Source organism: Myzus persicae, unplaced genomic scaffold, assembly GCF_001856785.1.
Source record: "Myzus persicae strain clone G006 unplaced genomic scaffold, MPER_G0061.0, whole genome shotgun sequence".
NCBI lineage: Eukaryota > Metazoa > Arthropoda > Insecta > Hemiptera > Aphididae > Myzus > Myzus persicae.
This window is the reverse complement of record NW_019103934.1, coordinates 505,362-522,375: the sequence shown is the minus strand read 5'-3', so window position 1 is coordinate 522,375 and position 17,014 is coordinate 505,362. Positions and strand designations below refer to the sequence as shown.

Below are 17,014 nucleotides of genomic sequence, written 5' to 3'. Positions count from 1 at the left end.
TTTTTGATATTACAGTATGAAAGGAAGATAAATATCTAAATTTCTTATTAATATCTTTATTAATATAAAACCAAATTTTTCTCCACTCAAACTAAATTTGTAAGTTATAACAAATAACTTAATAATTATGTATTATTTATTATTTTAATTGTGGTAACCATTTAATAAGGTTATATTATTTTATATCTTTGTAACATGCCCGCTTGCATTATACATAAATAACATTTAAAAAAAAGTTGTAACGAGGAATCACCTTCACAATACTAGTAATAATACTAAATATATCTGGTATCTATATCCGATATGTTCACTATTCACAATTAAAAGTAGAGAATTAAAAATCTATTTGGTATCATTTAACTGAAAAATTTATTTTTGTTACCAGAAAATGTTCTTCCTTAAAAATAAAAAATTTCCAATTGTTATGAATAGTGTGGTATACTGGTATACTAGGTAACTAGGTAAGTACTAAGTAGACGGTAGTCTTTTACATTAGGTAGTAAATACTTCTCAAATCTGTAGTACACATTTCTAATTTCAGACTACACACTTCCATCTCAGTTGTTTATAGGTACTAAAATATAAAACAACTATCTAATTTATAATATTGTGATAAAATTATATGCAATGTATAACAGCTTTAGTCTATGATTTTCCCCTATAACCATTAATATATATTAATATGTAGGTACGTATACAACCATAAAAACGAAAAATTTCAAAAATTTGTTGGATTATTTTTAAATTAACTGAGAAAAGCTAAGTTATTTTAACTGTAAATTAAACTAGTTATGTTCGTAAGCTGATTAGAAGATAAACTAATTCATAAAGTTAAAAAAGTTAAGAAAAAATAATTTTTAACTAAGAAATAATATTGACGAAAGTCTGAAAAATTGCCTATACAAAACTCCTTAAAACTTGTCGGTGTCAAATCCCCCTATCGATCCCTCATCTGCGTTTTCTCTATATCAGAGGCGGCTAACCTTTTTGGAGTCAAATGCTAAAACTTAAAATCCAGTATTTTGAAATATGCTAATGAATTTTACTAGGTAAGATGAAAATAAGCATGCAATAATTACACATATTTTATTAGGTACACATTTATTTGTAAACTTTTATTTCATATATTAATGTGATGCGTGCCACTGAAATTTGGTCAACTTGCCACTTCTGGCACGCGTGCCATAGGTTTGCCACCCCTGCTCTATATCCTGGTCTCTAAAAATTTTATTTAACTTTTGAAAATATATGAGACTTATTTGTTATTTAACCTTCATTTAAAAACGATTTTTCCACCTTTTTGAAAATTAACTCTTTGCTTGTACATCATATAACTTTGAGACGTATATATTATTATATACCAAATTATTTATTAACACAAACAGGTGCTGAGTAGCAAACTAGTGACTATGGGAAATAGATATTTCAGCTAAGTATTGAGTTTATATAAGGTTCATTTTGAAATACGGAGCTATTGTTTGGCTATTGTATGCCATTTACTTCTTGTGCGAGTGAACAAATTGATAGGGTTCCACACACATTTTTAAGTATGCAGATTTTGTTCTAAATATTGAGCATCCTCCTCATGATTATTTTGAAATTATGAACAACCTTAGCTTAAGTTCCTTAGCTGTTAGGATGCCAGTTGATAAAATATATTTTCTCAAACAACTAATTGATGGCAATATTGACTATCCTGTTCTAACAAGTAAACAAAAAAAATACCAAATACATACCAAATATCTATAAATTTCACAAAAAAGTCAGACATTTATAATGTTATATTATATGTTAATATAGATACATAATAATATAATATAATACATACAAAATATATAGGTTTATTGGTATATATTTGGTGAGGATTTCAAGTGACTACAGTCCATAGTTATTCGTTTTTATGAGTCACAAAACAACAATTTTGACTTTGTCAAAAAATAGTTCTGGCCAAATCCATATTTTTCCTCCCGTTTATTTTTAACTATTTTATTTTGGCGTTTGACCCCCTATAAGTACCACTACTAAATCCAATTTGCAGCCTGAAATCATTTTCGAAGTTAAATGTATTTTTTCTTCTATAAAACGTTGGACATGGACGATGGACAGAACAAATATATAATAAAAACACTCCCACAAACGTGTACCTAAAAAAGTCGGTCAAAAAAAAAAAATTATTTACATAATATTGCCTTCAATATAATCTGAAAGCTATCTTAAGTGATGATAGCGATTAGCGACTATACTTCTACGTTGATTTTGTTCTACTGGTATATTATAAATGTATTGTTCATCATACAAATATTTTCTAGTTAATAATGTCTAAGTATGATCGATATACCTACGTGGGTACTTAATTTTATTAGGTCTATGTTTAGTAGCAATATAAAAATTATGCAATATACAACTATAATGATATAAGCGTTTTTGATTTTTACCAAACTCTAATGATTAGCCTAGAAAAATAACTTATTCGTACGACACAGCCGTAGACGACATAATACGAGTATAATATTATAGGTTCAATTTTTCTCATTATTAAATATTAATGAAATTGCGTACCTACTTAGGTTTTGCGCTTAAGCATCGTGTAGATGGAATACTATATATAATATTTTTTTTTAATGTGATGACTGGATGAATCGATCGACCATCGTACAGTTCGTTGGAATTGTGATCCAAGGTTATACGACTATAAAAACAGTCATCTGGAAACATAAGGTCGCCTATAAGCCTTTATTAATCATAGGTACTAATAATAACATAGATTTAGCATAGACCATAATATACTCACTGTATCATATTATATATGTGAAACTTTTTGTTGATTTATTTTTTGTATTTCACAATACCATCATTATTGACGATCAGTTGCAGACGTCACTAAAGGCAACTTCGCAATAAGTTAGGTAACATGTTCGAACAATAATTGCTGAATAAGTCCCATCCGCTCACCATTGTGGTATCCTAGTATTCACTGATCAAAGATAAGAAGCAGGTAGGTACCAATTATTAGTGCAATTTTGCTTTATTAGATACTTACCAGTCTTCGTGCGAATTAATGATGAAATACTGAAATGTTAAAAAGAAAAATAGAGGCCCCAGGGAAAATCCAAAATCCTGGCCTAGGCGTTTTATATGACACGCTAATTCTCGAAATTGGGACACTGTGGATGTTATGGACTATGTAGTAGGTACTTATTATACCTATGTTAGCATATTTTCTTTTGAAAAGATGTACTTAACCATGACCATAGAGAAAAAAAAATGTTGAGCTCACTCTGCAGGCCATATTAAGTCTGCGTCGAATGTACCTCATCACTGAGATATTTTTATAAATTTTATTATCTTGTTCCACTTCTATATATTATAAAATTCGGCTTAAAAATGTTCAACTATACAGTATATGTTTAGCATTTGGTATAATTATTATGCCATTATGATGTAATTTTATGACTAACGATGAGAAAAAAAACAATGAATGGCGCGTTATTTTAAATACCTATTACCCAGGGTTCTAGGTCATTATTTACGGCTGAAGATTAAAAATACCTACTCTATTAATTTATTTAGGTTAACTTATGAATAGTTAATTTCTAAGAGATCAAGGCACTAACGGCTCTTTAAACATTGAACTGAGATTCTTGCTAATGCATGTTAGGTATTGTTAGGACAAGTATAAAATTATTCTTTTTTGGGTGAGATTGTAATTTTCCATTGGAAATCTACCTACATTATTTTGATCCCTATAAAAATCCATATATAGTGCATTAAAGTATTCAACAATTCTGCAGTCTACAATCATTAATTATAAATACTATAGGTTCATTTATTTACAATAAATGCTACAATATAATACTACTATAATAAATATATTTACTGAATATTATGCATTACACATTTTTATAAAAACAATTATTTGTTTAAAACAAAAAATATTTTTAATGTATTAATGACTATCAAAAAAATTAACATGACTTAAAAACTAATTAACTGATTTTTATATAACTGCACATCAGTGAAAACAATTCATTAAGTTAGAAACTATTTTTTGTTTTAAGTAGTCACTCGTTATGTACCTAACTTAATTAAAAATAATTCACTTTTATCTTGTTAGTGCTTTGCTAATAAGTTCTTTAACGGTAGCTAGATATAATTATTGAATTTAAGCCATATAAATAGATCATTTTGCATATATATGTCTTTCATTATTGAATGATATATTGATTAAATACAATACATGTACTCAACAGCTATTTATTATGACACAATTATGTTTTCTGAAGGACTATAGGAAGCTTATTAATGATTAGGTATTAACTTGTATGTTAATAATTAATCATTAGCTTAGGTATATGCGTCTTTTAAATTTTGAACTACATACTTGCCTATAATTCAAAAATAATCATGACGCAAGTGGCCCGACAATAAATAAATTGTCTCTCGAATGTTGTGAATAATTATTTAAAAAAAATTGTATCGCGCGTCATAGATATCTAAGAATTAAATCAAATGACAAATAAGTGTGTTACTATTATAACTTTATACAACAATAGATATATATAGATATAACATGTATAAAGAATTAAGAACCAGTCTCATTCGCCTTGACGTTCAATATACATTTATTTACAGCTGTTGGCAGTTGGCATATTAGTAAAGAAGTCGGTTCAACGACTTGAAAACCATTATAATTTATAGGTACCTAGGTATAGTTGTTTTTAATGCGTCAATACGTTTTGTATGACGTAAGTAAAGAATGCTACATTTTTTCCACGATTAAAAAGTTATGGGTATCCGGTCGGTATATATTACCCGTCTCCCAAATAATGGTGTTGACCTTCGTTATTGGTGTATAATTGTAGACTACTTATTATCACGTATTGAATATATAATATGTATATTGTATCACATGAACAATTAAATGACGCAACACGTAAGTAGGTATATATAGGTATCATATAGGTGTCAATATACTATTTTATTTTTTAGATTTAGTTGGTACATTAGATATTTAGATACCAAGTCAAAGAAAAATTTCCAAAAGAAAAAATTGCATTTAAAAATGTCATTGTGTGTATATAAAATATACTCTAGGAATTCCAATTAGGCATATCCACGAATAATATTTTTCAATTACAATAAAATAACTAAAATTGTCATTTTTGGTTTAATAAGAAATTTTGTCCAAATTTTAACAAAATAGCCAAAAAAAAAACCTGTGGTCATACATTATTTAGATATGTTGGTTACAGAATGAACTACAGAGTGGAATATTGTTTTTCATTTTCAATCCTTCTCTATACAAAATTGAAAATGTCATCATTTTTAATTAAAAATGCTTTTAAAAAAATCTTGCCTCTGTATTTTTAAATGTTGAAACTGATATTGTAACATTTCGTATGTCTACGATATTTTTTTAGAGTTGTACTCAAAACAAACATTCAAAAAGATTTTGACGAAATCTGATTTTTTATAAAGATGACAGTTTTTCCTTATTTTTTTTTTCTTTAGGTCACTTTTGAAGACTTCCTGAGAATAATTAAAATGAATCTGAGATTTTTACCTCTCAAGTGCACCAACAAAATTCACTTCCCCACAGAAAGAGATACCAAAGTTGAAAATCGTGACATCATTTGGATTACTTATATTGTGTACACAGACAAAAAAAAATATACCATTGTAAGATCAATGTACTCGTATTTATTGTTCTGCTCAGAATCTAAAATATCAAAATTAAATTTGTCGTTTTAAGGTGAGGTACGATGACATAGATAGGAGGTACCTACTAGATAGTTTATCGTTCTACGCCCGTTGCTTTTAAGACGTCATCGGCTCTGCGATATTTATACCCCAGTTCAGTATTTTAAGGTCAAACGTCAAACAATTGCAAGAAAAGTAAAACGAAATTTATGGTAGGAAACACTTTTGATTTGAATTACATATTTACATTCACAACAAACATAAAATAATATAATATACTGGTATATCACTGAAGTCCGTATGATTGTCGTTCCACTATATCCGAGTATGACCGTCATAATAATATTTTATTATACGCGCACTCTCTTGCAATGACCTGCCGAATCTCAGGACAGCAGGTTAAGGACTTAGCTCGTAAACACTGTGACGGTGGAATTAAATAACAAAATATTATTAGGTATGTCGCCTCAGCACAATATTGGCTTCTCAAGTCTTACCTATATTAGTGCAGCTCATAAATATTAAAATATAGTGTCCCTATGCTACATGATATATATATATATACATTATAATAGTATGTATAATGTATGTATATGATATTGTAATATTAATGGCCTTCTACAGTAGGTATACGACAGTTCTCGTTATAAAAAAAAATACCCTCTCATTTTTAAGTACTTATAATTTTAAATATCATAATTTTTTTTTTATAAGTTTAATGCTACATTTCTATCTCGTCTTTAAGTATTAGTTAATTCTAAATTCCTAGATTATGAATCGTAAGATATTTGTGTTTTTAAACATAATAGTCATGATATTTGCAATGATTTAAGTAATCATAGACATATGCCCTGAGTGTGCTAAAATGTATGCTTACTACTGTTTATTTATTTAAAAGTTAACCAATCATTTACTATCGAATGGATAATCATTAATCTATGCTGTGGCATATGTTATGTGTACTAATGCGCAGGCTATAATTTTCTTAAACTATTCTCAATCTCTTTCAGAAACATATTAATATACATACATCTATTATCTATGATATCTTTCTAACAACTGATGAAGAGTAAGTTGCCCAGTAGAATAGCGAAAGTCTCAAGAAATGTTAGATTCCTTATTGTACGATATTTATTGAAAAAAAAATGAAATTGCAAACTCTGTAGATGTGAAGGAAATAGTGTATTGATGAATTTGAAATACTGACACCGATACAGAGAAGATTACAAGCTCAATGTCTGCAGTATAATATAAAATAAATCAAATGTAAGTTAATAATTGTTTTTATTTTATACAATAACTTTCAAGGTATACACCTCGTATTCTTTATTTTAATAACCAATGAAACACTGTCAAATAATTTAAACCATTAACTAATTATTAATTATTATAATATAGATACAATATTTTTTAGTAGTTTAATACCGGGGAAAAATTGAAGAAGGGCTTAAGCTAATTTTTTCACCTTTTTTCATCTTTTTGTCGTATACAAGTATTTCAAATTATTTTTTTGATCTACATTTTTCATCTTTACCAATCTTGCTGAATAATTCTGCACAATCTGACATCTGTGAAATACTTCTAAGCATGCATAATATGTAAGTGATATAGTGATATGATAAGTGATATAGATAAAAAAATTATGCATGATTATTGATTACAATAGGCGATAAACCTTACTACCTTCGGAATATATATTATTTTTTTTTAAATATTAGAATACAAAATTAACCACGAAAACATTTTATATTAAAAGACAAATATACTATAACTACAAGTGTACACAATCATATATATCTCATATTTTTTTAAATTCTGAGTGGAGCGATTGAATTTTATTTTTATGGTGTGTGTGTGATTTTTTTGTGTGTTATCACCTTTTGGAGCAGAAAAAGTGCTTCGATTTTCTTCAAAAATATTTTTTGTGTTAGGAAAGTGAATCTAGTTGGTAACTTAAGGAGGCCAAAGTAAAAAATTCCCAATAGTTTTCAAAAGCGGCGAAAAAAATTAAAAATCAATTTAAGGCAAACCGAATTTTTACGGAAAACCTGTTTTTGACAAAATCGAATTCGGTTTTTGATGTAGCTCTAAACAAAAAAAATATCAAATATCGTTGATAAATGCAATTTTCACTCAATTTTTTTATAAAAATTTCCTATACGCTATACAATTTTCCAAATATTTTGACTCGTGTTGCAGTGATTATAGGCAAATTAAATTATCGATTATTATTAGTTTTTTCCAAATTAATGTCGATAGTAAATCGGTTCAATCGGTAAAAAAATTTTAAAATGTAATACAATGTGTCTCGTTTTGAACTGTTTTAAAAAAATATACAAACACAGTTTTTTTTCGATAGTTATATTATTTTTCAACTTTGGACGAAATTACATATTATTAAATAAACAAGAATAATGATTTAAGTTATTTTGCTGTACTTTAAAAATATTATTCGTGACACCAACTTTATTACTTACTTGTTATAGTATATTATTATATTTTATACACACAATGACTTTTCAAATGTAACTTTTTGGTCAAAAATGAATTTAACCTACTGTAGTACTAATACTTACTAATAAAATCACAATAACATCATCAAATATACTAAATTTAAAATTACTAGGTAATATTGTAGACTGACAGACTGTCTTCGTTCAGAATCGTTTTTCGTATACAATGATTTTACATCTCTGAATTCAAATTTAACATCATCCATTTCAGTGACCCACTTGTAACCTACTGTACAGCAGAGCGATATCTATTTACCCACTTTTATTAATTATTATAATAGAAAAATGTCCTGTACATAGTACAATTATTTATTATTACAATAGAGTATCAACCAGGGATTAAAAAATTATACATATCGCATAATAACATAAATTTACCAATCCAATTCGAATCCCAGTAATATAGCTTCATAATTCATATCATAAAACATTTTTTGTGAATTTTGCTTAAAATTATTTTTAATACTTTTTTTTATTCTTGTTTGATATCCATACTTCAATGTGTTCACAGGTAAGATCAAACTTTTATATTTTGTGATCACTTTGAGTTATACACTATAAAGAAGAAATGTTATTGAGCAAGTCAAACTACTTACCAACTAAAGAAAACTTAAATATGCATATACAAATAAAATGTAGAGCTTTCAATGGTTACAAACCCGTATTTCTTTTACATATAAAATAATATTTATTATGAGCTTATGACTATGTTCAAAAATAAATACAGAGATACAAAGCAAACAGAATCTTAAATTACTATTCTGTATTTGTAACTGTGAACACAATATTAGTGTAAAATAAGCTCCGGAACCTCCACCAAATATGTAACGAAGTCAAGAAAACCTTAGTATGTAATGATAATAACTAAAATTATCCACGGAATAATTTTTAACTTTTTTGGAGAAGTTTTCCGAAGTTAGTGGTTGAAGAACTTGTATAAGAGGTAAAACCCTAGAGTATAAATTCTAAAAAAACATATTTTGATTTACAAATCTAGGATAATTATTAATTTTTTTTTTTAAATTGTATTTTGTGGTATCTGCATGGTGTTGGATACCATTAAGAACGATTAAGAACGAGTTGTAGTCTTCTTATTTTAAGTGGAGGCATTTTGGCTAAGTTTAGTATGCTGGGTATTGGGCTTGATTTGTATACTACAATCAAAAGTTATAAGCCAGCGTTATGAAGAGTATTGAGTTTCTTAAAGATGTTTTATTATTCCCCCCCGTCTAGTTTTGACAGTAGGTGGAATTTATATATTTTAGTAAGTGTTTGGGTATTACTGCCCCTTGTGTAAGAGAGAGTTTTTATGATATTAACTCTTGGCGCAATTGATCATGTTAGATTAATTATCTTGTTGAGTCCAAGAAAGTTTTTATTAAGGAAGTCATGCTGCCACTTGTTGGCTCATCAAAGGACGATTTTGCTGGCATGAACCGGGAAACTGGGATGTAGAGTGTGGACCAAAACATTGGGGAAATATACATAATTTTCAAATTGCCTAAACACAACTCTTTAAAAAATTACACGTTTTCAGAGGCCTTCACTTGCATCCACAGTGTCACCATCTGGCCTAAAGCATGGCGCTTTTAAAACACGTCCTCGCAGACGGTTGCTACTACGCTTGTTCCCAAGAGACACTCGCTTCAGAGTTCCAAATGTTATCACCACCGACGAGACTGGCAATTTGATTCAGATTTCCTCAGATCACTCTTCACCACCTTCGGAATTAATCACATCCGTACATCATCAGTAAAATGGCATGAATGCATGAATCACCGCTTTCGTCAAAATGATTGCCAATTATGTTGCTGGCACTACGGAGTAAGATCAAACAGGGCATCAAATCCACTCTCGCGGACTGGTTTATGGCACCATACTCTGCCTTCCCTGTGAACTGTTCCACTCCACAACGCCTAAGCCGATGCCTCATGAAGTTATAACCGTAATTCGAAACGTAATGGGGCAATATTGCTATCTTCGGCCAGGGGCAGACTCGGTCAATATTTCAGGGAGGTAGGGAATTTTTTTAAGACCAGACTGCGCTGATCGATTGAACCCGTTGTACTATGCACATGCGTAGTAGATGATACAGCAAAAATTGTGTTTAACTCTATATTATATAATATAGTATACATAATATACTGTAACGAAAATTGACAAGAACAAACGACCTAACACCGCCAGTCTTATATGCTCAGTCTATTGTATACTATTATAAGATGTGTGCTTGCACGTCGCACTGGAAGCCTTAACCATAGAATAATATTATAGAATTGGCAATCGATCAGCTGATCGGTTTCTTGTTTACCTATGTTTACCTGTGTACCTAAAACCAATATGGAAACTCGAACATGATGTTAGACCCTTGTTTACCCGTATTAAGAAAACGTTTAACTGCCACGTCGACAGGATCGATTTGTTTACCATTTACTATTTCGCACGTATGCCATGCCCCGTCCCTCCCCCACCAAGGATACACGATTCACAGTGTGTCGTAAACCTGCCTCAACGTAAGATAAAGTAGACTGTTGCTCTCTCATTTCATAATCCACCGACACGCTCGGGACCCTTCGTCTGCTGTGAAATTTAAAAAAGTGTTTTTTCGTCCCGTTACAAAAACGTTAATTGCGTTCGCCGGGTTGCAGATACGAATCTTTTTTAATCGCCGTATTCACGGTACACTCAGGTACGTAATACGTCGTTTGATGCATAAACATACTTTGTTGTTATTATTCTAATATAAGGTTACATTTTTATCAAATAGTCGAGTTTTCTTTGGTAATAATCACAACTGAACATAACACTATGGCTAGATCATCTTCAAGAGTCATCACGAAAGTAAGTAATTATCTATAAGAAGTATAAACTAAATTCATCGTTATTAGTATTACCTATTTTGTATTTACCAATATTTTTTTTATAAAACGCTTTTATACTATCAACATTGCCACGATTTGTGATTATAACAGAGATCTCGCAAATGAATATAACATTACACTACTCTATTGTGCAGTAGGAAATCATTAAAATTTTACTTTTTTTTTTAACGATTATTTAACATTAGGTATATATTTAAATATTTTGCCTACCCTTGCGGTTATATTGACGAATTAAGTATATTTGGTACTATACAAGATTGAATTGCTCACTTAATTTCAATAAGCACTCTTTATTACATCATCGGCAATGCTTCCGCCTACACGAGGGCAATTGATCAACGTGAGGAGGAAAAAGGGTTTTTAAACATAAATTAAGTGCACATTTAACCGTCCTGCCAATAGAATCTTGAAAGAAATACAGGGCTATTCTTCTAATAAAAACAAGCCGTCGCAAGTCGCTAATTTTTATTGAATAGATAAAAATTGCAATTTGCTAGCATGGTTTAATAAAAAAAAAATAGTAATAATAATAATCAAAAACAAAATACCTAAATTTTTTAAACGCATTATGTGTTTCACGGGTGTGACTACACCCACTTTGCATTTTTTGTGTGTTTTCCGCGCATGCGCCCGTTGCAAGCATTACAAGCTTAGCGTGTCTTTAGCGCATGCTCGCATTCCAAGTGTGGTCACTCCGATGGGAGGTTTCATCCACTGCATTAGATAGGTATTTCACATCTAACAATTTTTTTTGTTTCCTCAATAACAAATGTTTTACAATAATTCGAAATATTTTCGATCATTGGAAAGAAGTGACTTGTCAAAACATTGAGTACATAGAGACACCACCATAAATTTTAATTTTATATTATCATTTTAATAAAAATATTCAACACGGAACATAAAAATAAAAAAGTTTGTTTTGTTTGTAAAAATAATATGATATGAATTATGATAACTTATAAATACATAACTATTATAGTATTATATTATAATTGTTTTCAAAAACAAAATAATTGTGTAGTATATTAGGTAACTGTAAGGCTCGCAGTTATATGTGGGTACTAAAAAATCAAAATATGTAAATACATATGTATAAAACTATATTGTAATATTATGGCCGATCATTATTATTATTACAAATTAAAAGTGTTTTTCTCTCACAAGGTCTTCTTAATTTCCGTATGCGTATTCGCCGTCCTTGCCCGTCCGGAAGATGCGAAAGTGCAAAACAAACTTTCTGCGGTCAAATCTGAGAAATTTGCTACAACACTTCCGGCGACCACGGTAAAAAAAGTTGATCTTCAATTCTCCTCAATCCAGCAAGATGAGTCTTTTCCGAACGTCAGCGAGGACGTAGTCGACGAGGCTTTCAACGACATGGGTTTCATGCGAAGCGAGCCATACAAGTGCTCTAACGGCGAAGGACTGTGCGACCCCACTGGCCAACAAATTAAAAGTCAGTGAAAACAATTTAACTAACTATGTAATTATTACGTCATGGTCACAGATCGGACGAGAATGTTTGGTTAAGATTAGTCGATTTTAATAGAATGTTAATTGGTCAATATTTTAGGTATCAGATTTTTAGATGATATTCTGAAGAAAAAAAATAATAGCTTTTCTTGCAATACTTACTTTGAATAAATTCGATATAATGGAGCATTGCAGATTTTTCATGGAAACTCTTTCAAATTAGCGTATGTGGAAATAGATTTTTAAATTTAAAAAAAAAACATTCCATTGACCAATTCTGATATTATCACATAGACCTTTTTAATTCCATGCCCATGAGCAGTGCACTCTGTTATTGCTCTATGTAGGTAGGTAGGCACATATTATATGCAAGCAGTAGCTTGGTACACTTAAACTTGTACTCAAACTTTTTGAACGCATTATATAAAAAAAAATACTGTATGTCATGAACTCATGAATTTGAAAACAAAATTCTAAATTTTATCTTGGATGACATTTGAAAACATTAATGATTAAAATACAAATATAGACTGTTTTTCTGGTCCCCAGAAATTAAGCTAGAAGTAAATTTTACTACTAATATCTATACTAATATTTTATAATCTGTTTCTTCCTTTGAAGTTAGTTATTTTATCGCATTTGCAAAATTATTTAACATTCATTTAACAGAATAGCTAGAATTCTGGATAAAATGTTGGTATTTGTTTTTACATTTTCTATTTAATAATGATGAATTTTGATGAAAACATTTCAGATTTGAATATTTCCTCTCAAACCATAAAATATTCACCAGACTGGACTGCTGAGAACAAAACTCGCAGCAAACGCATGGATAAGTTAAATAATTTGGCCTGTTATTATCTTATGCCAAGTGATTACACACTTGAAACCCTTTACCCTGATGAAATAAACCCTGCTTTATGTACTCATTTAATTGTGACGGCTGCACGCGTTCAAAATAACAGAGTTTACTTCGAGACCACATACGATGAAGAGGTATGATTTTTTTACATCATTAAGTAACTAGTAACAATGTACAATAAATTGTGTTTGATTTAGTCAACAGTCTGTTAACTAAACCTTTTTTCCAATTTATTCCTACAAATTTATATCTTTTAATATAATATTTTTTAAATCACTGACTTGTGAGTCACAAGTTGTGACCACATTCTTAACAGCTTAAACAATTTAGTTTGTTCAAAATTAAATAAAACATTTAATTTGTGACTGTAGATAAATATTTTTTCTTTATTATTATTGAGAAAATATTTGAGGTATTTGTGGCCAATAGATTTAACATTACATTTCAGTTATAGTTTATGCATTACATAAACACCTATCTAATGATAATAATAAAATTACATTTTTAATGAATAATAAATAATGAAAAACAGTAAACTAAAATAATTAGTATTAGATAACATAATAGTTTATAATAGAAATTATATCAGTAAGCAGAAACCCATTACAATTTATTTATATGGTATAATTATTTTTATTAACAAATTAATTTTTTTTTTGGTTTATTGGATTTGAGCAATTATTTGTAGTGTAAAAAATGATCAGAAGTGCTGTGATTATGTTGTTTGGTCTTAAGGTGGTTGTACAGCTAGGAATAGAAATTTGGCCAGTTTGGTGAGTTTAGTTTTGGTGATACGTTAAGTGACTTAGGGGCATATTTGATCAATTTGGTACATTCAATATGTAATATCTGAGTTGATGTCATTGCATAGACTATGAATATTTAAGTTTCTGTTAGTGTAATTTTCCAATATGTATTTGAATTGGAGTAAAAGGGTAGGCAAACTATTATAGAAGGTGGTTTCAGCTGGTTTGAGACCAATAGACATTTTCTCAGCTGTGCTGAATGAGGAATTAGATCTGGATCTCGTTAGTTGATGTGTTACCAGGTAGAGGCGAAGATGATATTACTAGGGAGTAAACATCAGAAAAATGTATTTTGTGTAGTTCATTAAATGAGATGTGAGGGTCATCAACCTTGTGAATCCAGCTTAGAGATGTAGATTTTGATGTAGCAGGTTTTTTTTTGTTTGATCATAGTCTGTGATTGTTTCCATTAGTTGAGAAGTGATGAAAGAAAGGTTGGAAGATTTTATTGGGGGAGTGTTAATTGTCGTTTCTGAGGAGTACAACTATAATAAGTTGTATTGATATGATTTTTGATTTTTTTAACGAATGGGAGGGGGGATTTGGGGCATTAACATGAAGTAAAATAATCAATTTTAATATATCTTATTGGGTTAATAGTAATTGGAACATGGAAAAAAATCAGTAAAATAGTTAATATTTGTATTGTATTTTATAAACAAAAGATAAGTCTCCGGACGATTAAGTTTAAATCAAATTTTATAATTTCAGATTTTGAGACGAGCAGTGAATTTACGTGAACAAAACCCAAAGTTAAAAGTATTACTATCTTTACAACATTTTTCCGATGGTTCACATTCAAATGAAGGTTTTCCTGGCGTGGTTGCAAATAAAGATAACTTAGACCAGTACGTATTATATTATACATATTTTATTTTATTTAGGTATTTAGAAGTTCATTTTTTGATTGGTTTTATTATCATTGACCAACATAGGCATACAAGTATATAACTCATTCAGTGATTTATATTATTTGATATAATAGTTACTGAATCATATACGGCAGAACAAATTATTAATTATGCATAATGTCATCAATGTGTTTTTTTTTAAAAAAATATTTTTTAAAGTTAAATTTGTCTGATGGTGAATTATAAGAACTAATATAAACTCCTTAGTTTCAATTGAATTATCATAATTTAATATTAAAAATTGTTAAATAGTTAAAATAGTTAAATAGAATAGTACAATTTTAAAATGTATTGTTAATTTTTAGTTAGGTAGTTATTAATAACTATAACATTTTGTATTTTTTTTTTAGATTTATCTTTCATGTAGTATCAGTTGTCAATGAATTTTACCTGGATGGTATTGATATAAACTGGCAATTTCCATCATGGCCTTTATTAAATTTAGAAGAAAAATATGGATTTGCTAAGTTATTAGAAACCTTACGTTACCATCTACCTGACTCTATTTTAACTGCAGCGGTTGCTGCTCCAATTAGAATAATTAAACAATCGTATTTAATGTATCCTTTAGCAAAGTAAATAATGCTTATTACAGTATTATTTTTAAATAACACATTTTTCTATTGATGCTTGTTTTTTTCTAGTTTTGTTGACTTTATAAACGTTATGGCATATGATTATTTTTCATATCGCTGGTATTTCCAAATAACTGGGCCAAATTCACCTTTGTATTCTCCACGAAATGAAAGTGAATACTTCCAGGATTTAAATATTAATTCTTCTATTCATTATTGGATCTCAAATGGTATACCTACAGAAAAGATTTTGCTTGGCATGCCTACACATGGACATTCTTATAAGTAAGTTTCCATTATTTTAATAATCTATAACTATTAAAACATTACTATTTTTTTTTAGATTAAAAAATGAAGACAATAATGGTTTTAATGCACCAACTACTGGTCTTGGTATCGGCGAGGGTGGTTATGTAACTTTTTCAGAATCGTGTGAGTTTAAATCACATCCAAATGCTACAACCGTTTTTGACTTGGAAACTCTTACACCATACGCATATCATAAAAATGACTGGATATCTTTTGATGATGAAAAAAGTTTAGCATTTAAAGTAGATTATGCTACTACTTTAAATTTAGGAGGTGCCATGGTATATTCTTTGAACACTGATGATTATAGTGGTTCAAGTCAATGTTCGATAACAAAATTTCCATTAACTTCTATTATACAATTAGCATTAAATAATAACGTTTAAATATTTAACTAAATACTAAATACTGCTTCAATGAGTATATAATAATAAATTTATTTTATTCATTTAAAGTAATTGGCATACGTGGACAACCTTAGTTCATTTATTACTGTGTTAAATTTTACTTATATTATATTCTTATTCTTCATATTAATTTAATAAAAACCTTTTGTATTCTAGTAAAATTAAAGGTAAGAATTTTATAGATTAGACTATTAGAGTCTAAAGGTTATAAAATTTCAATCATTTGTCATTCTATTGTACTTAAATATTTTGTTATTAAAAAACACTTAAAAGTTTTTTTCAAATAAATATATAATGTAATACTATATTGTCTATATCTATCTAAAAATCAATCAATAACTTTCATCCAAAGGCTCCAGTGGTGATCAAATAGTTTTGTCAAATGGGGATGATGTGGCTGATTTCACCTTACTAAATCTTGTAGAAAAATGTGATAGCTAATGCTCTTTGTAGCAACTGCACGGCTAAGAAATTTGTCAGTAAAAGCACATGCTGAATATTTGTCCTGCATAAGATGTAAAATTGAAGGACAACGTATAAACAATAAGTTACTTTTCTAAAAGAAAATCACTT

At 29.1% G+C, this 17,014-nt stretch overlaps 1 protein-coding gene across 1 annotated transcript; it reads left to right on the top strand.

Moving 5' to 3' along the window:
• The first annotated feature begins 6,543 nt into the window (after positions 1-6,543).
• LOC111036607 (chitinase-like protein 4) lies at positions 6,544-16,637 on the top strand. Its single transcript, XM_022318691.1, has 9 exons — positions 6,544-6,966; positions 9,751-10,902; positions 10,981-11,054; positions 12,263-12,554; positions 13,326-13,567; positions 14,951-15,087; positions 15,501-15,725; positions 15,795-16,010; positions 16,069-16,637. The coding sequence occupies exons 3-9, from the start codon at positions 11,022-11,024 to the stop codon at positions 16,418-16,420; spliced, it is 1,497 nt and encodes a 498-aa protein (XP_022174383.1). The 5' UTR covers positions 6,544-6,966; positions 9,751-10,902; positions 10,981-11,021; the 3' UTR covers positions 16,421-16,637.
• The last annotated feature ends 377 nt before the right edge of the window (positions 16,638-17,014 follow it).

Excerpts from the sequence above, each read along its gene's own strand:
- LOC111036607 (XM_022318691.1), top strand. The coding sequence starts at position 11,022 with ATGGCTAGATCATCTTCAAGAGTCATCACGAAA. Across the intron at positions 12,555-13,325 it reads CACTGGCCAACAAATTAAAA|ATTTGAATATTTCCTCTCAA; the intron begins GTCAGTGAAAAC and ends AAAACATTTCAG. Across the intron at positions 16,011-16,068 it reads ACACATGGACATTCTTATAA|ATTAAAAAATGAAGACAATA; the intron begins GTAAGTTTCCAT and ends ATTTTTTTTTAG.